Raw genomic sequence first — 21,094 nt, forward strand, 5'->3', positions numbered from 1 at the left:
GTCTGTGTGTGTCTCTGTGAGTGTCTGTGAGTGTCTCTGTGCGTGTCTCTGTCTGTGTCTCTGTCTGTGTGTGTCTCTGTGAGTGTCTGTCTGTGTGTGTCTGTCTGTGCGTGTGTCTGCCTGTGTGTCTGTCTGTGAGTGTCTCTGCCTGTGTGCCTGTCTGTGTGTGTCTCTGTGAGTGTCTCTGTGCGTGTCTCTGAGTGTCTCTGCCTGTGTCTGTCTGTGTGTGTCTCTGTGAGTATCTGTCTGTGCGTGTCTGTGTCTGTGTGTGTCTCTGTGAGTGTCTCTGCCTGTGTGTCTGTCTGTGTGTGTCTCTGTGAGTGTCTCTGCCTGTGTGTGTGTGAGTGTCTGTGTGTGTCTCTGTGAGTGTCTGTCTGTGAGTGTCTCTGTGTGTGTCTCTGTGAGTGTCTCTGCCTGTGTGTCTGTCTGTGTGTGTCTCTGTGAGTGTCTGTCTGTGAGTGTCTCTGTCTGTGCGTGTCTCTGTGCATGTCTCTGTGAGTGTCTCTGCCTGTGTGTCGGTCTGTGTGTGTCTCTGTGAGTGTCTGTCTGTGCATGTCTCTGTGAGTGTTTCTGTGCGTGTCTTTGTGTGTGCATGTCTCTGTGTGTGCGTGTGTCTGTGAGTGTCTCTGCCTGTGTGTCTGTCTGTGTGTGTCTCTGTGAGTGTCTGAGAGTGTCTCTGTGCGTGTCTCTGTGTGTGCATATCTCTGTTTGTGCGTGTCTCTGTGAGTGTCTCTGTGAGTGTCTCTGCCTGTGTGTCTGTCTGTGTGTGTCTCTGTGAGTGTCTGTCTGTGCGTGTCTGTGAGTGTCTCTGCCTGTGTGTCTGTCTGTGTGTGTCTCTGTGAGTGTCTGTCTGTGCGTGTCTCTGTCTGTGTGTGTCTCTGTGAGTGTCTGTCTGTGCATGTCTCTATGAGTGTCTCTGCCTGTGTGTCTGTCTGCGTGTGTCTCTGTGAGTGTCTGTCTGTGCATGTCTCTATGAGTGTCTCTGCCTGTGTGTCTGTCTGCGTGTGTCTCTGTGAGTGTCTCTGCCTGTGTGTATGTGAGTGTCTGTGTGTGTCTCTGTGAGTGTCTGTCTGTGAGTGTGTCTGTGTGTGCCTCTGTGAGTGTCTGTCTGTGAGTGTCTCTGTGTGTGCCTCTGTGAGTGTCTCTGCCTGTGTGTCTGTCTGTGTGTGTCTCTGTGAGTGTCTGTCTGTGCGTGTCTATGTCTGTGTGTGTCTCTGTGAGTGTCTGTCTGTGCATGTCTCTATGAGTGTCTCTGCCTGTGTGTCTGTCTGCGTGTGTCTCTGTGAGTGTCTGTCTGTGCATGTCTCTGCCTGTGTGTCTGTGTGTCTGTCTCTGTGAGTGTCTGTCTGTGAGTGTCTCTGTCTGTGTGTCTGTCTGTGTGTGTCTCTGTGAGTGTCTCTGCCTGTGTGTCTCTCTGTGTGTGTCTCTGTGAGTGTCTCTGTGCGTGTCTCTGTGCGTGTCTCTGTCTGTGTGTGTCTCTGTGAGTGTCTGTCTGTGCGTGTCTCTGTGAGTGTCTGTCTCTGTGAGTGTCTCTGTCTGTGCGTATCTCTGTGCGTGTCTCTGTGAGTGTCTCTGCCTGTGTGTCTGTCTGTGTGTGTCTCTGTGAGTGTCTGTCTGTGAGTGTCTCTGTGCATGTCTCTGTGTGTGCATGTCTCTGTGAGTGTCTCTGTCTGTCTTTCTCTGTTTGTGTCTCTGTGTGTGTGTCTGTGTGTGTCTGTGTGTGCGTGTCTCTGTGTGTGCGTGTCTCTGTGTGCGCGTGTCTCTGTGTGTGTGTCTCTGTGTGTGTGTGACTCTGTGTGTGTGAGTCTCTGTTTGTGTCTCCGTGTGTGTGTCTCTGTGTGTGTGTGTGTGTCTCTGTGTGTGTCTCTGTGTGCGCGTGTCTCTGTGTGTGCGTGTCTCCGTGTGTGTGTCTCTGTGTGTGTGTGTGTGTCTCTGTGTGTGTCTCTGTGTGCGCGTGTCTCTGTGTGTGCGTGTCTCTGTGTGTGCGTTTCTCTGTGTGCGCGTGTCTCTGTTTGTGTCTCCGTGTGTGTGTGACTCTGTGTGTGTGAGTCTCTGTTTGTGTCTCCGTGTGTGTGTCTCTGTGTGTGTGTGTGTGTCTCTGTGTGTGTCTCTGTGTGTGTGTGTCTCTGTGTGTGCATGTCTCCGTGTGTGTGTGTCTCCGTGGTGTGTGTCTCTGTGTGTGTGTGTCTCTGTTTGTGTCTCCGTGTGTGTGTGACTCTGTGTGTGTGTGTCTCCGTGTGTGTGTGTCTCCGTGTGTGTGTGTCTCTGTGTGTGTGTGTCTCTGTTTGTGTCTCCATGTGTGTGTCTCTGTGTGTGCGTGTCTGTGTGTGTGTGTGTCTCTGTTTGTGTCTCTCTGTGTGTGTGTGTCTCTGTTTGTGTCTCCGTGTGTGTGTCTCTGTGTGTGTGTGTCTCTGTTTGTGTCTCTCTGTGTGTGTGTCTCCGTGTGTGTGTGTCTCCGTGTGTGCGTGTCTCTGTGTGTGCGTGTCTCTGTGTGTGTGTGTCTCTGTTTGTGTCTCTCTGTGTGTGTGTCTCCGTGTGTGTGTGTCTCCGTGTGTGCGTGTCTCTGTGTGTGCGTGTCTCAGTGTGTGTGTGTCTCTGTTTGTGTCTCCGTGTGTGTGTCTCTGTGTGTGTTTGTCTCTGTTTGTGTCTGTGTGTGTGTGTGTCTCCGTGTGTGCGTGTCTCTGTGTGTGCATATCTCTGTTTGTGCGTGTCTCTGTGAGTGTCTCTGTGAGTGTCTCTGCCTGTGTGTCTGTCTGTGTGTGTCTCTGTGAGTGTCTGTCTGTGCGTGTCTGTGAGTGTCTCTGCCTGTGTGTCTGTCTGTGTGTGTCTCTGTGAGTGTCTGTCTGTGCGTGTCTCTGTCTGTGTGTGTCTCTGTGAGTGTCTGTCTGTGCATGTCTCTATGAGTGTCTCTGCCTGTGTGTCTGTCTGCGTGTGTCTCTGTGAGTGTCTGTCTGTGCATGTCTCTATGAGTGTCTCTGCCTGTGTGTCTGTCTGCGTGTGTCTCTGTGAGTGTCTCTGCCTGTGTGTATGTGAGTGTCTGTGTGTGTCTCTGTGAGTGTCTGTCTGTGAGTGTGTCTGTGTGTGCCTCTGTGAGTGTCTGTCTGTGAGTGTCTCTGTGTGTGCCTCTGTGAGTGTCTCTGCCTGTGTGTCTGTCTGTGTGTGTCTCTGTGAGTGTCTGTCTGTGCGTGTCTATGTCTGTGTGTGTCTCTGTGAGTGTCTGTCTGTGCATGTCTCTATGAGTGTCTCTGCCTGTGTGTCTGTCTGCGTGTGTCTCTGTGAGTGTCTGTCTGTGCATGTCTCTGCCTGTGTGTCTGTGTGTCTGTCTCTGTGAGTGTCTGTCTGTGAGTGTCTCTGTCTGTGTGTCTGTCTGTGTGTGTCTCTGTGAGTGTCTCTGCCTGTGTGTCTCTCTGTGTGTGTCTCTGTGAGTGTCTCTGTGCGTGTCTCTGTGCGTGTCTCTGTCTGTGTGTGTCTCTGTGAGTGTCTGTCTGTGCGTGTCTCTGTGAGTGTCTGTCTCTGTGAGTGTCTCTGTCTGTGCGTATCTCTGTGCGTGTCTCTGTGAGTGTCTCTGCCTGTGTGTCTGTCTGTGTGTGTCTCTGTGAGTGTCTGTCTGTGAGTGTCTCTGTGCATGTCTCTGTGTGTGCATGTCTCTGTGAGTGTCTCTGTCTGTCTTTCTCTGTTTGTGTCTCTGTGTGTGTGTCTGTGTGTGTCTGTGTGTGCGTGTCTCTGTGTGTGCGTGTCTCTGTGTGCGCGTGTCTCTGTGTGTGTGTCTCTGTGTGTGTGTGACTCTGTGTGTGTGAGTCTCTGTTTGTGTCTCCGTGTGTGTGTCTCTGTGTGTGTGTGTGTGTCTCTGTGTGTGTCTCTGTGTGCGCGTGTCTCTGTGTGTGCGTGTCTCCGTGTGTGTGTCTCTGTGTGTGTGTGTGTGTCTCTGTGTGTGTCTCTGTGTGCGCGTGTCTCTGTGTGTGCGTGTCTCTGTGTGTGCGTTTCTCTGTGTGCGCGTGTCTCTGTTTGTGTCTCCGTGTGTGTGTGACTCTGTGTGTGTGAGTCTCTGTTTGTGTCTCCGTGTGTGTGTCTCTGTGTGTGTGTGTGTGTCTCTGTGTGTGTCTCTGTGTGTGTGTGTCTCTGTGTGTGCATGTCTCCGTGTGTGTGTGTCTCCGTGGTGTGTGTCTCTGTGTGTGTGTGTCTCTGTTTGTGTCTCCGTGTGTGTGTGACTCTGTGTGTGTGTGTCTCCGTGTGTGTGTGTCTCCGTGTGTGTGTGTCTCTGTGTGTGTGTGTCTCTGTTTGTGTCTCCATGTGTGTGTCTCTGTGTGTGCGTGTCTGTGTGTGTGTGTGTCTCTGTTTGTGTCTCTCTGTGTGTGTGTGTCTCTGTTTGTGTCTCCGTGTGTGTGTCTCTGTGTGTGTGTGTCTCTGTTTGTGTCTCTCTGTGTGTGTGTCTCCGTGTGTGTGTGTCTCCGTGTGTGCGTGTCTCTGTGTGTGCGTGTCTCTGTGTGTGTGTGTCTCTGTTTGTGTCTCTCTGTGTGTGTGTCTCCGTGTGTGTGTGTCTCCGTGTGTGCGTGTCTCTGTGTGTGCGTGTCTCAGTGTGTGTGTGTCTCTGTTTGTGTCTCCGTGTGTGTGTCTCTGTGTGTGTTTGTCTCTGTTTGTGTCTGTGTGTGTGTGTGTCTCCGTGTGTGCGTGTCTCTGTGTGTGCGTGTCTCTGTGTGTGTGTGTCTCTGTTTGTGTCTCTCTGTGTGCGTGTCTCAGTGTGTGTGTGTCTCTGTTTGTGTCTCCGTGTGTGTGTGTCTCCGTGTGTGTGTGTCTCCGTGTGTGCGTGTCTCTGTTTGTGTCTCCGTGTGTGTGTGTCTCCGTGTGTGTGTGTCTCCGTGTGTGCGTGTCTCTGTTTGTGTCTCCGTGTGTGTGTCTCTGTGTGTGTTTGTCTCTGTTTGTGTCTCTCTGTGTATGTGTCTCCGTGTGTGTGTGTCTCCGTGTGTGCGTGTCTCTGTTTGTGTCTCCGTGTGTGTGTCTCTGTGTGTGTTTGTCTCTGTTTGTGTCTGTGTGTGTGTGTGTCTCTGTGTGTGCGTGTCTCTGTGTGTGTGTGTCTCTGTGTGTGTGTCTCCGTGTGTGTGTGTCTCTGTTTGTGTCTCTCTGTGTGTGTGTCTCCGTGTGTGTGTGTCTCCGTGTGTGCGTGTCTCTGTGTGTGCGTGTCTCAGTGTGTGTGTGTCTCTGTTTGTGTCTCCGTGTGTGTGTCTCTGTGTGTGTTTGTCTCTGTTTGTGTCTGTGTGTGTGTGTGTCTCCGTGTGTGCGTGTCTCTGTGTGTGCGTGTCTCTGTGTGTGTGTGTCTCTGTTTGTGTCTCTCTGTGTGCGTGTCTCAGTGTGTGTGTGTCTCTGTTTGTGTCTCCGTGTGTGTGTGTCTCCGTGTGTGTGTGTCTCCGTGTGTGTGTGTCTCTGTTTGTGTCTCCGTGTGTGTGTGTCTCCGTGTGTGTGTGTCTCCGTGTGTGCGTGTCTCTGTTTGTGTCTCCGTGTGTGTGTCTCTGTGTGTGTTTGTCTCTGTTTGTGTCTCTCTGTGTGTGTGTCTCCGTGTGTGTGTGTCTCCGTGTGTGCGTGTCTCTGTTTGTGTCTCCGTGTGTGTGTCTCTGTGTGTGTTTGTCTCTGTTTGTGTCTGTGTGTGTGTGTGTCTCTGTGTGTGCGTGTCTCTGTGTGTGTGTGTCTCTGTGTGTGTGTCTCCGTGTGTGCGTGTCTCTGTTTGTGTCTCTGTGTGTGCGTGTCTCTGTGTGTGCGTGTCTGTGTGTGTGTGTGTCTCCGTGTGTGTGTGTCTCCGTGTGTGTGTGACTCTGTATGTGTGTGTCTCTGTTTGTGTCTCTCTGTGTGCGTGTCTCAGTGTGTGTGTGTCTCTGTTTGTGTCTCCGTGTGTGTGTGTCTCCGTGTGTGTGTGTCTCCGTGTGTGCGTGTCTCTGTTTGTGTCTCCGTGTGTGTGTCTCTGTGTGTGTTTGTCTCTGTTTGTGTCTGTGTGTGTGTGTGTCTCTGTGTGTGCGTGTCTCTGTGTGTGCGTGTCTCTGTGTGTGTGTCTCCGTGTGTGTGTGTCTCTGTGTGTGCGTGTCTGTGTGTGTGTGTGTCTCTGTGTGTGTGTGTCTCTGTTTGTGTCTCTGTGTGTGCGTGTCTCTGTGTGTGTTTGTCTCTGTTTGTGTCTGTGTGTGTGTGTGTCTCTGTGTGTGCGTGTCTCTGTGTGTGCGTGTCTGTGTGTGTGTGTGTCTCTGTGTGTGTGTGTCTCTGTTTGTGTCTCTGTGTGTGCGTGTCTCTGTGTGTGCGTGTCTGTGTGTGTGTGTGTCTCCGTGTGTGTGTGTCTCCGTGTGTGCGTGTCTCCGTGTGTGTGTGTCTCCGTGTGAGCGTGTCTCTGTTTGTGTCTCCGTGTGTGTGTCTCTGTGTGTGTTTGTCTCTGTTTGTGTCTGTGTGTGTGTGTGTCTCTGTGTGTGCGTGTCTCTGTGTGTGTGTGTCTCTGTGTGTGTGTCTCCGTGTGTGTGTGTCTCTGTGTGTGTGTGTCTCTGTTTGTGTCTCCGTGTGTGTGTCTCTGTGTGTGTTTGTCTCTGTTTGTGTCTGTGTGTGTGTGTGTCTCTGTGTGTGTGTGTCTCCGTGTGTGCGTGTCTCTGTTTGTGTCTCCGTGTGTGTGTCTCTGTGTGTGTTTGTCTCTGTGTCTGTGTGTGTGTGTGTCTCCGTGTGTGTGTGTCTCCGTGTGTGTGTGTCTCCGTGTGTGCGTGTCTCCGTGTGTGTGTGTCTGTGTGTGTGTGTGTCTCTGTTTGTGTCTCCGTGTGTGTGTCTCTGTGTGTGTTTGTCTCTGTTTGTGTCTCCGTGTGTGTGTGTCTCCGTGTGTGTGTGTCTCCGTGTGTGCGTGTCTCTGTTTGTGTCTCCGTGTGTGTGTCTCTGTGTGTGTTTGTCTCTGTTTGTGTCTGTGTGTGTGTGTGTCTCTGTGTGTGCGTGTCTCTGTGTGTGTGTGTCTCTGTGTGTGTCTCTGTGTGTGTGTCTCCGTGTGTGTGTGTCTCCGTGTGTGTGTGTCTCCGTGTGTGTGTGTCTGTGTGTGTGTGTGTCTCTGTTTGTGTGTCTCTGTGTGTGTTTGTCTCTGTTTGTGTCTCCGTGTGTGTGTGTCTCCGTGTGTGTGTGTCTCCGTGTGTGCGTGTCTCTGTTTGTGTCTCCGTGTGTGTGTCTCTGTGTGTGTTTGTCTCTGTTTGTGTCTGTGTGTGTGTGTGTCTCTGTGTGTGCGTGTCTCTGTGTGTGTGTGTCTCTGTGTGTGCGTGTCTCTGTTTGTGTCTCCGTGTGTGTGTCTCTGTGTGTGTTTGTCTCTGTTTGTGTCTCTCTGTGTGTGTGTGTCTCTGTGTGTGCGTGTCTCTGTGTGTGTGTGTCTCTGTGTGTGTGTCTCCGTGTGTGTGTGTCTCTGTGTGTGTGTGTCTCTGTTTGTGTCTCTGTGTGTGTGTCTCCGTGTGTGTGTGTCTCTGTGTGTGTTTGTCTCTGTTTGTGTCTGTGTGTGTGTGTGTCTCTGTGTGTGCGTGTCTCTGTGTGTGTGTGTCTCTGTGTGTGCGTGTCTCTGTTTGTGTCTCCGTGTGTGTGTCTCTGTGTGTGTTTGTCTCTGTTTGTGTCTCTCTGTGTGTGTGTGTCTCTGTGTGTGCGTGTCTCTGTGTGTGTGTGTCTCTGTGTGTGTGTCTCCGTGTGTGTGTGTCTCCGTGTGTGTGTGTCTCTGTGTGTGTTTGTCTCTGTTTGTGTCTCTGTGTGTGTGTCTCTGTGTGTGTGTGTCTCTGTGTGTGTGTCTCTGTGTGTGTGTCTCCGTGTGTGTGTGTCTCTGTGTGTGTGTGTCTCTGTTTGTGTCTCTGTGTGTGCGTGTCTCTGTGTGTGCGTGTCTGTGTGTGTGTGTGTCTCCGTGTGTGTGTGACTCTGTTTGTGTCTCCGTGTGTATGTCTCCGTGTGTGTGTGTCTCTGTTTGTGTCTCCGTGTGTGTGTCTCTGTGTGTGTGTGTCTCTGTTTGTGTCTCCGTGTGTGTGTCTCTGTGTGTGTGTGTCTCTGTTTGCGTCTCTGTGTGTGCGTGTCTCTGTGTGTGTGTGTGTCTCTGTTTGTGTCTCCGTGTGTGTGTCTCCGTGTGTGTGTGTCTCTGTTTGTGTCTCCGTGTGTGTGTCTCTGTGTGTGTGTCTCTGTTTGTGTCTCCGTGTGTGTGTCTCTGTGTGTGTGTGTCTCTGTTTGTGTCTCCGTGTGTGTGTCTGTGTGTGTGTGTGTCTCTGTTTGTGTCTCCGTGTGTGTGTCTCTGTGTGTGTGTGTCTCTGTTTGCGTCTCTGTGTGTGCGTGTCTCTGTGTGTGCGTGTCTGTGTGTGTGTGTGTCTCTGTGTGTGTGTCGCCGTGTGTGTGTGTCTCTGTGTGTGTGTGTCTCTGTGAGTGTCTCTGTCTTTGCTTTTGCAAGTGTAGCTATGTCTCTGTGTGTATCTATGTCTGTGAATATCTTTGTATGTGTATCTATACCCATGTGTGTATCCATGTGTATGTGTGTATATCTATGTCGATGCGAGTGTATCCATGTGTATGTGCGTATATCTATGTCTATGTGAGTGTATCTATGTGTATGTGTATGTATGTGTCTCTCTGTGCATATCTGTGCCTGTATGTATCTCTGTGATTTCTAACTGTATATCTGTGTGTTTTTGTGTGTGTAGCTAAGTCTGTGTGTGTGTGTCTATGTCTGTGTGTAGGTACATATGTGTACGTCTCTGTCAGTCAGTTTGTGTCGATGCTGAGCATTTGTGTGTCTGTGTAGTTAAACAGCAGCCCGATGAGCCAGCCCATATATCGGGCAGCAGGTTTCATGTAACGTGGCACTGAATTCAGTAACGGGAGAGTCCCTCTGATGGACTTCCATGGAATTTCATACAACAGAGCAGCACTTATTCTGGATGAACACTCCCTCAGTAGTGACCCTACGACAGTGCGGCACTCTCTCAGTACTGACCCTCCGACAGTGCGGCACTCCCTCAGCACTGACCCTGTGACAGTGCGGCGCTCCCTCAGCACTGACTCTCCGACAGTGCGGCACTCCCTCAGCACTGACCCTCCGACAGTGTGGCACTCCCTCAGTACTGACCCTCCGACAGTGCGGCATTCCCTCAGTACTGACCCTCTGACAGTGTGGCACTCTCTCAGCACTGACTCTCCGACAGTGCGGCATTCCCTCAGCACAGACCCTCCGACAGTGTGGCACTCCCTCAGTACTGACCCTCCGACAGTGCGGCATTCCCTCAGCACTGACCCTCCGACATTGCAGCATTCCCTCAGTACTGACCCTCCGACAGTGCGGCATTCCCTCAGTACTGACCCTCCGACAGTGCGGCATTCCCTCAGTACTGACCCTCCGACATTGTAGCATTCCCTCAGTACTGACCCTCCGACAGTGCAGCACACCCTCAGTACTGACCCTCCGACAGTGCGGCATTCCCTCAGTACTGACCCTCCGACAGTGCGGCATTCCCTCAGTACTGACCCTCCGACATTGCAGCATTCCCTCAGGACTGACCCTCCGACAGTGCAGCACACCCTCAGCACTGACCCTCCGACAGTGCGGCACTCCCTCAGTACTGACCCTCCGACAGTGTGGCACTCCCTCAGTACTGACCCTCCGAAGTGCGGCACTCCCTCTGTACTGACCCACCGACAGTGCGGCGCTCCCTCAGTACTGACCCTCCGACAGTGCGGCACTCCCTCAGTACAGACCCTCCGACAGTGAGGCACTCCCTCAGTACTGACCCTCCAACAGTGCGGCACTCCCTCAGTATTGACCCTCCGACAGTGCGGCACTCCCTCAGTACTGACCCTCCCAACAGTGCGGCGCTCCCTCAGCACTGACCCTCCGACAGTGCGGCACTCCCTCAGTACTGACCCTCCGACAGTGCGGCTCTCCCTCAGTACTGACCCTCCGACAGTGCGACTCTCTCTCAGCACTGACCCTCCGACAGTGCGGCGCTCCCTCAGTACTGACCCTCTGACAGTGCGGCACTCCCTCAGTACTGACCCTCCGACAGTGCGGCGCTCCCTCAGTACTGACACTCCGACAGTGCAGCACTCCCTCAGTACTGAACCTCAGACTGTGCGGCGCTCCCTCAGTACTGACCCTCCGACAGTGCGGCATTCCCTCAGTACTGACCCTCCGACAGTGCGGCATTCCCTCAGCACAGGCACTCCGACATTGCAGCATTCCCTCAGTACTGACCCTCCGACAGTGCGGCACTCCCTCAGTACTGACCCTCCGACAGTGCGGCACTCCCTCAGCACTGACCCTCTGACAGTGCGGCACTCCCTCAGTACTGACCCTCCGACAGTGTGGCACTCCCTCAGTACTGACCCTCCGAAGTGCGGCACTCCCTCTGTACTGACCCACCGACAGTACAGCACTCCCTCAGTACCGACCCTCCGACAGTGCGGCGCTCCCTCAGTACTGACCCTCCGACAGTGCGGCACTCCCTCAGTACAGACCCTCCGACAGTGAGGCACTCCCTCAGTACTGACCTCCGACAGTGCGGCGCTCCATCAGTATTGACCCTCCGACAGTGCGGCGCTCCCTCAGTACTGAACCTCAGACTGTGCGGCGCTCCCTCAGTACTGACCCTCCGACGGTGCGGCATTCCCTCAGTACTGACCCTCCGACAGTGCGGCATTCCCTCAGCACAGACCCTCCGACATTGCAGCATTCCCTCAGTACTGACCCTCCGACAGTGTGGCACTCCCTCAGTACTGACCCTCCGAAGTGCGGCACTCCCTCTGTACTGACCCACCGACAGTACAGCACTCCCTCAGTACCGACCCTCCGACAGTGCGGCGCTCCCTCAGTACTGACCCTCCGACAGTGCGGCACTCCCTCAGTGCAGACCCTCCGACAGTGAGGCACTCCCTCAGTACTGACCTCCGACAGTGCGGCGCTCCCTCAGTATTGACCCTCCGACAGTGCGGCACTCCCTCAGTACTGACCCTCCCGACAGTGCGGCGCTCCCTCAGTACTGACCCTCCCGACAGTGCGGCGCTCCCTCAACACAGACCCTCCGACAGTGCGGCGCTCCCTCAGTACTGACCCTCCAACAGTGCGGCACTCCCTCAGTACTGACCCTCCGACAGTGCGACTCTCCCTCAGCACTGACCCTCCGACAGTGCGGCACTCCCTCAGTACTGACCCTCCGACGGTGCGGCTCTCCCTCAGTACTGACCCTCCAACAGTGCGGCGCTCCCTCAGTACTGACCCTCTGACAGTGCGGCACTCCCTCAGTTCTGACCCTCTGACAGTATGGCGCTCCCTCAGTACTGACACTCCGACAGTGCAGCACTCCCTCAGTACTGGACCTCCGACAGTGTGGCCCTCCCTCAGCACTGACCCTCCGACAGTACAGCACTCCCTCAGCACTGACACTCCGACAGTGCGGCACTCCCTCAGTACTGACCCTCCGACGGTGCGGCTCTCCCTCAGTACTGACCTCCGACAGTGCGGCGCTCCCTCAGTATTGACCCTCCGACAGTGCGGCACTCCCTCAGTACTGACCCTCCCGACAGTGCGGCGCTCCCTCAGTACTGACCCTCCGACAGTGCGGCACTCCCTCAGTACTGACCCTCCGACAGTGCGGCTCTCCCTCAGTACTGACCCTCTGACAGTGCTGCACTCCCTCAACACAGACCCTCCGACAGTGCGGCGCTCCCTCAGTACTGACCCTCCAACAGTGCGGCACTCCCTCAGTACTGACCCTCCGACAGTGCGACTCTCCCTCAGCACTGACCCTCCGACAGTGCGGCACTCCCTCAGTACTGACCCTCCGACGGTGCGGCTCTCCCTCAGTACTGACCCTCCAACAGTGCGGCGATCCCTCAGTACTGACCCTCTGACAGTGCGGCACTCCCTCAGTTCTGACCCTCTGACAGTATGGCGCTCCCTCAGTACTGAACCTCCGACAGTGCGGCACTCCCTCAGTACTGACACTCCGACAGTGCAGCACTCCCTCAGTACTGGCCCTCCGACAGTGTGGCGCTCCCTCAGCACTGACCCTCTGACAGTACAGCACTCCCTCAGCACTGACACCCTGACAGTGTGGCTCTCCCTCAGTACTGACCCTCCGACAGTGCGGCACTCCTTCAGTACTGACACTCTGACAGTGCGGCACTCCCTCAGTACTGACCCTCCGACAGTGTGGCGCTCCCTCAGCACTGACCCTCCGACAGTACAGCACTCCCTGAGCACTGACACACTGACAGTGCGGCACTCCCTCAGTACTGACCCTCCGACAGTGCGGCTCTCCCTCAGTACTGACCCTCCGACAGTGCAGCATTCCCTCAGTACTGACACTCTGACAGTGCGGCACTCCCTCAGTACTGACCCTCCGACAGTGCAGCACTCCCTCAGCACTGACCCTCCGACAGTGCGCCGCTCCCTCAGTACTGACCCTCCGAAAGTGCGGCACTCCCTCAGTTCTGACCCTCTGACAGTGCGGCACTCCCTCAGTACTGACCCTCCGACAGTGCGGCGCTCCCTCAGTACTGACACTCCGACAGTGCAGCACTCCCTCAGTACTGAACCTCAGACTGTGCGGCGCTCCCTCAGTACTGACCCTCCGACGGTGCGGCATTCCCTCAGTACTGACCCTCCGACAGTGCGGCATTCCCTCAGCACAGGCACTCCGACATTGCAGCATTCCCTCAGTACTGACCCTCCGACAGTGCGGCACTCCCTCAGTACTGACCCTCCGACAGTGCGGCACTCCCTCAGCACTGACCCTCTGACAGTGCGGCACTCCCTCAGTACTGACCCTCCGACAGTGTGGCACTCCCTCAGTACTGACCCTCCGAAGTGCGGCACTCCCTCTGTACTGACCCACCGACAGTACAGCACTCCCTCAGTACCGACCCTCCGACAGTGCGGCGCTCCCTCAGTACTGACCCTCCGACAGTGCGGCACTCCCTCAGTACAGACCCTCCGACAGTGAGGCACTCCCTCAGTACTGACCTCCGACAGTGCGGCGCTCCATCAGTATTGACCCTCCGACAGTGCGGCGCTCCCTCAGTACTGAACCTCAGACTGTGCGGCGCTCCCTCAGTACTGACCCTCCGACGGTGCGGCATTCCCTCAGTACTGACCCTCCGACAGTGCGGCATTCCCTCAGCACAGACCCTCCGACATTGCAGCATTCCCTCAGTACTGACCCTCCGACAGTGTGGCACTCCCTCAGTACTGACCCTCCGAAGTGCGGCACTCCCTCTGTACTGACCCACCGACAGTACAGCACTCCCTCAGTACCGACCCTCCGACAGTGCGGCGCTCCCTCAGTACTGACCCTCCGACAGTGCGGCACTCCCTCAGTGCAGACCCTCCGACAGTGAGGCACTCCCTCAGTACTGACCTCCGACAGTGCGGCGCTCCCTCAGTATTGACCCTCCGACAGTGCGGCACTCCCTCAGTACTGACCCTCCCGACAGTGCGGCGCTCCCTCAGTACTGACCCTCCCGACAGTGCGGCGCTCCCTCAACACAGACCCTCCGACAGTGCGGCGCTCCCTCAGTACTGACCCTCCAACAGTGCGGCACTCCCTCAGTACTGACCCTCCGACAGTGCGACTCTCCCTCAGCACTGACCCTCCGACAGTGCGGCACTCCCTCAGTACTGACCCTCCGACGGTGCGGCTCTCCCTCAGTACTGACCCTCCAACAGTGCGGCGCTCCCTCAGTACTGACCCTCTGACAGTGCGGCACTCCCTCAGTTCTGACCCTCTGACAGTATGGCGCTCCCTCAGTACTGACACTCCGACAGTGCAGCACTCCCTCAGTACTGGACCTCCGACAGTGTGGCGCTCCCTCAGCACTGACCCTCCGACAGTACAGCACTCCCTCAGCACTGACACTCCGACAGTGCGGCACTCCCTCAGTACTGACCCTCCGACGGTGCGGCTCTCCCTCAGTACTGACCTCCGACAGTGCGGCGCTCCCTCAGTATTGACCCTCCGACAGTGCGGCACTCCCTCAGTACTGACCCTCCCGACAGTGCGGCGCTCCCTCAGTACTGACCCTCCGACAGTGCGGCACTCCCTCAGTACTGACCCTCCGACAGTGCGGCTCTCCCTCAGTACTGACCCTCTGACAGTGCTGCACTCCCTCAACACAGACCCTCCGACAGTGCGGCGCTCCCTCAGTACTGACCCTCCAACAGTGCGGCACTCCCTCAGTACTGACCCTCCGACAGTGCGACTCTCCCTCAGCACTGACCCTCCGACAGTGCGGCACTCCCTCAGTACTGACCCTCCGACGGTGCGGCTCTCCCTCAGTACTGACCCTCCAACAGTGCGGCGATCCCTCAGTACTGACCCTCTGACAGTGCGGCACTCCCTCAGTTCTGACCCTCTGACAGTATGGCGCTCCCTCAGTACTGAACCTCCGACAGTGCGGCACTCCCTCAGTACTGACACTCCGACAGTGCAGCACTCCCTCAGTACTGGCCCTCCGACAGTGTGGCGCTCCCTCAGCACTGACCCTCCGACAGTACAGCACTCCCTCAGCACTGACACCCTGACAGTGTGGCTCTCCCTCAGTACTGACCCTCCGACAGTGCGGCACTCCTTCAGTACTGACACTCTGACAGTGCGGCACTCCCTCAGTACTGACCCTCCGACAGTGTGGCGCTCCCTCAGCACTGACCCTCCGACAGTGCAGCATTCCCTCAGTACTGACACTCTGACAGTGCGGCACTCCCTCAGTACTGACCCTCCGACAGTGCAGCACTCCCTCAGTACTGTCCCGCCGACAGTGCGGCGCTCCCTCAGCACTGACCCTCTGACAATGCGGCACTCCCTCAGTACTGACCCTCCGACAGTGGGGCACTCCCTCAGTACTGACCCTCCGACAGTGCAGCACTCTCTCCGTACTGACCCTGTGACAGTGCGGCACTCCCTCAAGTCTGACCCTCCGACAGTGCAGCAATCCCTCAGCACTGACCCTCCGACAGTGCGGCACTCCCTCAGTACTGACCCTCCGACAGTTAAGCACTCCCTCAGCTCTGACCCAACGACAGTGCGGCACTCCCTCAGTACTGACCCTCCGACAGTGCGGCACTCCCTCAGCACTGACCCTCTGACAGTGCTGCACTCCCTCAGTACTGACCCACTGACAATACGGCACACCCTCAGTACTGACCCTCCGACAGTGCAGCACTCCCTCAGTACTGACCCTCCGACAGTGCGGCACTCCCTCAGTACTGACCCTCCGACAGTGCGGCATTCCCTCAGTACTGACCCTTCGACAGTGCGGCACTCCCTCAGCACTGACCCTCCGACAGTGCGGCACTCCCTCAGTACTGACCCTCCGACAGTGCGGCACTCCTTCAGTACTGACCCTCTGACAGTGTGGCGCTCTCTCAGCATTGACCCTCCGACTGTGCAGCACTCCCTCAGTACTTACCCTCTGACAGTGCTGCACTCCTTCAGTACTGACACTCTGACAGTGCGGCACTCCCTCAGCACTGACCCTCCGACAGTGCGGCACTCCCTCAGTACTGACCCTCCGACAGTGCAGCACTCCCTCAGTACTGACCCGCCGACAGTGCAGCGCTCCCTCAGCACTGACCCTCTGACAATGCGGCACTCCCTCAGTACTGACCCTCCGACAGTGGGGCACTCCCTCAGTACTGACCCTCCGACAGTGCAGCACTCTCTCCGTACTGACCCTGTGACAGTGCGGCACTCCCTCAAGTCTGACCCTCCGACAGTGCAGCAATCCCTCAGCACTGACCCTCCGACAGTGCGGCACTCCCTCAGTACTGACCCTCCGACAGTTAAGCACTCCCTCAGCTCTGACCCAACGACAGTGCGGCACTCCCTCAGCACTGACCCTCTGACAGTGCTGCACTCCCTCAGTACTGACCCACTGACAATACGGCACACCCTCAGTACTGACCCTCCGACAGTGCAGCACTCCCTCAGCACTGACCTTCTGACAGTGCGGCAGTCCCTCAGTACTGACCCTCCGACAGTGCGGCGCTCCCTCAGCACTGACCTTCTGACAGTGCGGCAGTCCCTCAGTACTGACCCTCCGACAGTGCGGCACTCCCTCAGTACTGACCCTCCGACAGTGCGGCATTCCCTCAGTACTGACCCTTCGACAGTGCGGCACTCCCTCAGCACTGACCCTCTGACAGTGCGGCACTCCCTCAGTACTGACCCTCCGACAGTGCGGCGCTCCCTCAGCACTGACCCTCTGACAGTGCGGCGCTCCCTCAGTACTGACCCTCCGACAGTGTGACGCTCCCTCAGCACTGACCCTCCGACAGTGCGGCATTCCCTCAGTACTGACCCTTCGACAGTGCGGCACTCCCTCAGCACTGACCCTCTGACAGTGCGGCACTCCCTCAGTACTGACCCTCCGACAGTGCGGCGCTCCCTCAGCACTGACCCTCTGACAGTGCGGCGCTCCCTCAGTACTGACCCTCCGACAGTGTGACGCTCCCTCAGCACTGACCCTCCGACAGTGCAGCACTCCCTCAGCACTGACCCTCTGACAGTGCGACACTCCTTCAGTACTGACCCTCCGACAGTGCAGCACTCCCTCAGCACTGACCCTCTGACAGTGTGACGCTCCCTCAGCACTGACCCTCCGACAGTGCGGCGCTCTCTCAGCACTGACCCTCCAACAGTGCGGCGCTCCCTCAGTACTGACCCTCTGACAGTGCGGCACTCCCTCAGTTCTGACCCTCTGACAGTATGGCACTCCCTCAGTACTGACCCTCTGACAGTATGGCACTCCCTCAGTACTGACCCTCCGACAGTGCAGCACTCCCTCAGTACTGAACCTCAGACAGTGCGGCGCTCCCTCAGTACTGACCCTCCGACGGTGCGGCTCTCCCTCAGTACTGACTCTCTGCCAGAGCGGCACTCTCTCAGCACTGACCCTCCGACAGTGCGGCACTCCCTCAGTACTGACCCTCTGACAGTGCGGCGCTCCCTCAGTACTGACCCTCTGACAGTATGGCACTCCCTCAGTACTGACCCTCCGACAGTGCAGCACTCCCTCAGTACTGAACCTCAGACAGTGCAGCACTCTCTCCGTACTGACCCTGTGACAGTGCGGCACTCCGTCAAGTCTGACCCTCTGACAGTGTAGCACTCCCTCAGCACTGACCCTCCGACAGTGCGGCACTCCCTCAGTACTGACCCTCCGACAGTGCAGCACTCCCTCAGCTCTGACCCTCCGACAGTGCTGCACTCCCTCAGCACTGACCCTCTGACAGTGCTGCACTCCCTCAGTACTGACCCTCTGACAATACGGCACTCCGTCAGCACTGACCCTCCGACAGTGCGGCAGTCCCTCAGCACTGACCCTCCGACAGTGCGGCACTCCCTCAGTACTGACCCTCCGACAGTGCGGCTCTCCCTCAGTACTGACCCTCCGACAGTGCGGCGATCCCTCAGCACTGACCCTCTGACAGTGCGGCACTCCCTCAGTACTGACCCTGTGACAGTGCGGAGCTCTCTCAGCACTGACCCTCTGACAGTGCGGCACCCCCTCAGCACTGACCCTCTGACAGTGCGGCACTCCCTCAGTACTGACCCTCTGACAGTGCGGCACTCCCTCAGTACTGACCCTCCGAAAATACGGCACTCCCTCAGTACTGACCCTCTGACAGTGCGGCACTCCCTCAGTTCTGACCCTCTGACAGTATGGCGCTCCCTCAGTACTGACCCTCCGACAGTGCGGCACTCCCTCAGTACTGACACTCCGACAGTGCAGCACTCCCTCAGTACTGGCCCTCCGACAGTGTGGCGCTCCCTCAGCACTGACCCTCTGACAGTACAGCACTCCCTCAGCACTGACACCCTGACAGTGTGGCTCTCCCTCAGTACTGACCCTCCGACAGTGCGGCACTCCTTCAGTACTGACACTCTGACAGTGCGGCACTCCCTCAGTACTGACCCTCCGACAGTGTGGCGCTCCCTCAGCACTGACCCTCCGACAGTACAGCACTCCCTGAGCACTGACACACTGACAGTGCGGCACTCCCTCAGTACTGACCCTCCGACAGTGCGGCTCTCCCTCAGTACTGACCCTCCGACAGTGCAGCACTCCCTCAGTACTGACACTCTGACAGTGCGGCACTCCCTCAGTACTGACCCTCCGACAGTGCAGCACTCCCTCAGTACTGACCCGCCGACAGTGCGGCGCTCCCTCAGCACTGACCCTCTGACAATGCGGCACTCCCTCAGTACTGACCCTCCGACAGTGGGGCACTCCCTCAGTACTGACCCTCCGACAGTGCAGCACTCTCTCCGTACTGACCCTGTGACAGTGCGGCACTCCCTCAAGTCTGACCCTCCGACAGTGCAGCAATCCCTCAGCACTGACCCTCCGACAGTGCGGCACTCCCTCAGTACTGACCCTCCGACAGTTAAGCACTCCCTCAGCTCTGACCCAACGACAGTGCGGCACTCCCTCAGTACTGACCCTCCGACAGTGCGGCACTGCCTCAGCACTGACCCTCTGACAGTGCTGCACTCCCTCAGTACTGACCCACTGACAATACGGCACACCCTCAGTACTGACCCTCCGACAGTGCAGCACTCCCTCAGTACTGACCCTCCGACAGTGCGGCACTCCCTCAGTACTGACCCTCCGACAGTGCGGCATTCCATCAGTACTGACCCTTCGACAGTGCGGCACTCCCTCAGCACTGACCCTCCGACAGTGCGGCACTCCCTCAGTACTGACCCTCCGACAGTGCGGCACTCCTTCAGTACTGACCTTCTGACAGTGTGGCGCTCTCTCAGGATTGACCCTCCGACTGTGCAGCACTCCCTCAGTACTTACCCTCTGACAGTGCTGCACTCCTTCAGTACTGACACTCTGACAGTGCGGCACTCCCTCAGCACTGACCCTCCGACAGTGCGGCACTCCCTCAGTACTGACCCTCCGACAGTGCAGCACTCCCTCAGTACTGACCCGCCGACAGTGCAGCGCTCCCTCAGCACTGACCCTCTGACAATGCGGCACTCCCTCAGTACTGACCCTCCGACAGTGGGGCACTCCCTCAGTACTGACCCTCCGACAGTGCAGCACTCTCTCCGTACTGACCCTGTGACAGTGCGGCACTCCCTCAAGTCTGACCCTCCGACAGTGCAGCAATCCCTCAGCACTGACCCTCCGACAGTGCGGCACTCCCTCAGTACTGACCCTCCGACAGTTAAGCACTCCCTCAGCTCTGACCCAACGACAGTGCGGCACTCCCTCAGCACTGACCCTCTGACAGTGCTGCACTCCCTCAGTACTGACCCACTGACAATACGGCACACCCTCAGTACTGACCCTCCGACAGTGCAGCACTCCCTCAGTACTGACCCTCCGACAGTGCGGCGCTCCCTCAGCACTGACCTTCTGACAGTGCGGCAGTCCCTCAGTACTGACCCTCCGACAGTGCGGCACTCCCTCAGTACTGACCCTCCGACAGTGCGGCATTCCCTCAGTACTGACCCTTCGACAGTGCGGCACTCCCTCAGCACTGACCCTCTGACAGTGCGGCACTCCCTCAGTACTGACCCTCCGACAGTGCGGCGCTCCCTCAGCACTGACCCTCTGACAGTGCGGCGCTCCCTCAGTACTGACCCTCCGACAGTGTGACGCTCCCTCAGCACTGACCCTCCGACAGTGCAGCACTCCCTCAGCACTGACCCTCTGACAGTGTGACGCTCCCTCAGCACTGACCCTCTGACAGTGCGGCGCTCTCTCAGCACTGACCCTCCAACAGTGCGGCGCTCCCTCAGTACTGACCCTCTGACAGTGCGGCACTCCCTCAGTTCTGACCCTCTGACAGTATGGCACTCCCTCAGTACTGACCCTCTGACAGTATGGCACTTCCTCAGTACTGACCCTCCGACAGTGCAGCACTCCCTCAGTACTGAACCTCAGACAGTGCGGCGCTCCCTCAGTACTGACCCTCCGACGGTGCGGCTCTCCCTCAGTACTGACTCTCTGACAGAGCGGCACTCTCTCAGCACTGACCCTCCGACAGTGCGGCACTCCCTCAGTACTGACCCTCTGACAGTGCGGCGCTCCCTCAGTACTGACCCTCCGACAGTGCGGCACTCCTTCAGTACTGACTCTCTGACAGAGCGGCACTCTCTCAGCACTGACCCTCCGACAGTGCGGCACTCCCTCAGTACTGACCCACCGACAGTGCAGCACTCTCTCCGTACTGACCCTGTGACAGTGCGGCACTCCCTCAAGTCTGACCCTCTGACAGTGCAGCACTCCCTCAGCACTGACCCTCCGACAGTGCGGCACTCCCTCAGTACTGACCCTCCGACAGTGCAGCACTCCCTCAGCTCTGACCCTCCGACAGTGCGGCACTCCCTCAGCACTGACCCTCTGACAGTGCTGCACTCCCTCAGTACTGACCCTCTGACAATACGGCACTCCGTCAGCACTGACCCTCCGACAGTGCGGCAGTCCCTCAGCACTGACCCTCCGACAGTGCGGCACTCCCTCAGTACTGACCCTCCAACAGTGCGGCGCTCTCTCAGCACTGACCCTCTGACAGTGCGGCACTCCCTCAGTACTGACCCTCTGACAGTGCGGCACTCCCTCAGTACTGATCCTCCGACAGTGCGGCACTCCCTCAGTACTGACCCTCCGACAGTGCGGCGCTCCCTCAGCACTGACCCTCTGACCGTGCGGCAATCCCTCAGTACTGACCCTCCGACAGTGCGGCAATCCCTCAGTGCTGACCCTCCGACAGTGCGGCACTCCCTCAGTGCTGACCCTCTGACAGTGCGGCACTCCCTCAGCACTGACTCTCTGACAGTGCGGCACTCCCTCTGTACTGACCCTCCGACAGGGTGGCACTCCCTCAGTACTGACCCTCCGACAGTGCGGCGCTCCCTCAGCACTGACCCTCTGACAGTGCGGCACTCCCTCAGTACTGACCCTCCAACAGTGTGGCGCTCCCTCAGCACTGAACCTCCGACAGTGCGGCACTCCCTCAGTACTGACCCTCTGACAGTGCGGCACTCCCTCAGCACTGACTCTCTGACAGTGCAGCACTCCCTCAGTACTGACCCTCCGACAGTGCGGCACTCCCTCAGTACTGACCCTC

General features: G+C 57.3%; 2 protein-coding genes across 3 annotated transcripts in view; both read left to right on the top strand.

Moving 5' to 3' along the window:
• The window catches only part of LOC122546658 (RAS guanyl-releasing protein 2-like), a 129,882-nt gene that overhangs the window by 31,538 nt on the left and 77,250 nt on the right, over nucleotides 1-21,094 (top strand). The window lies entirely within an intron of this gene.
• Nucleotides 1-21,094, top strand: part of LOC148136206 (uncharacterized) — a 47,263-nt gene that overhangs the window by 25,354 nt on the left and 815 nt on the right. The window contains exons 2-4 of the mRNA XM_087983597.1: nucleotides 4,043-4,425; nucleotides 6,042-6,322; nucleotides 6,358-6,718. Of these exons, the coding sequence (XP_087839723.1) occupies nucleotides 4,043-4,425; nucleotides 6,042-6,322; nucleotides 6,358-6,718 (1,025 nt within the window). The remainder of the gene's footprint in view (nucleotides 1-4,042; nucleotides 4,426-6,041; nucleotides 6,323-6,357; nucleotides 6,719-21,094) is intronic.

The sequence above is a fragment of the Chiloscyllium plagiosum genome, unplaced genomic scaffold (assembly GCF_037043375.1).
Source record: "Chiloscyllium plagiosum isolate Xiang-an unplaced genomic scaffold, Cpla_swu_hap1 HiC_scaffold_46, whole genome shotgun sequence".
Taxonomy (NCBI): Eukaryota; Metazoa; Chordata; class Chondrichthyes; order Orectolobiformes; family Hemiscylliidae; genus Chiloscyllium; species Chiloscyllium plagiosum.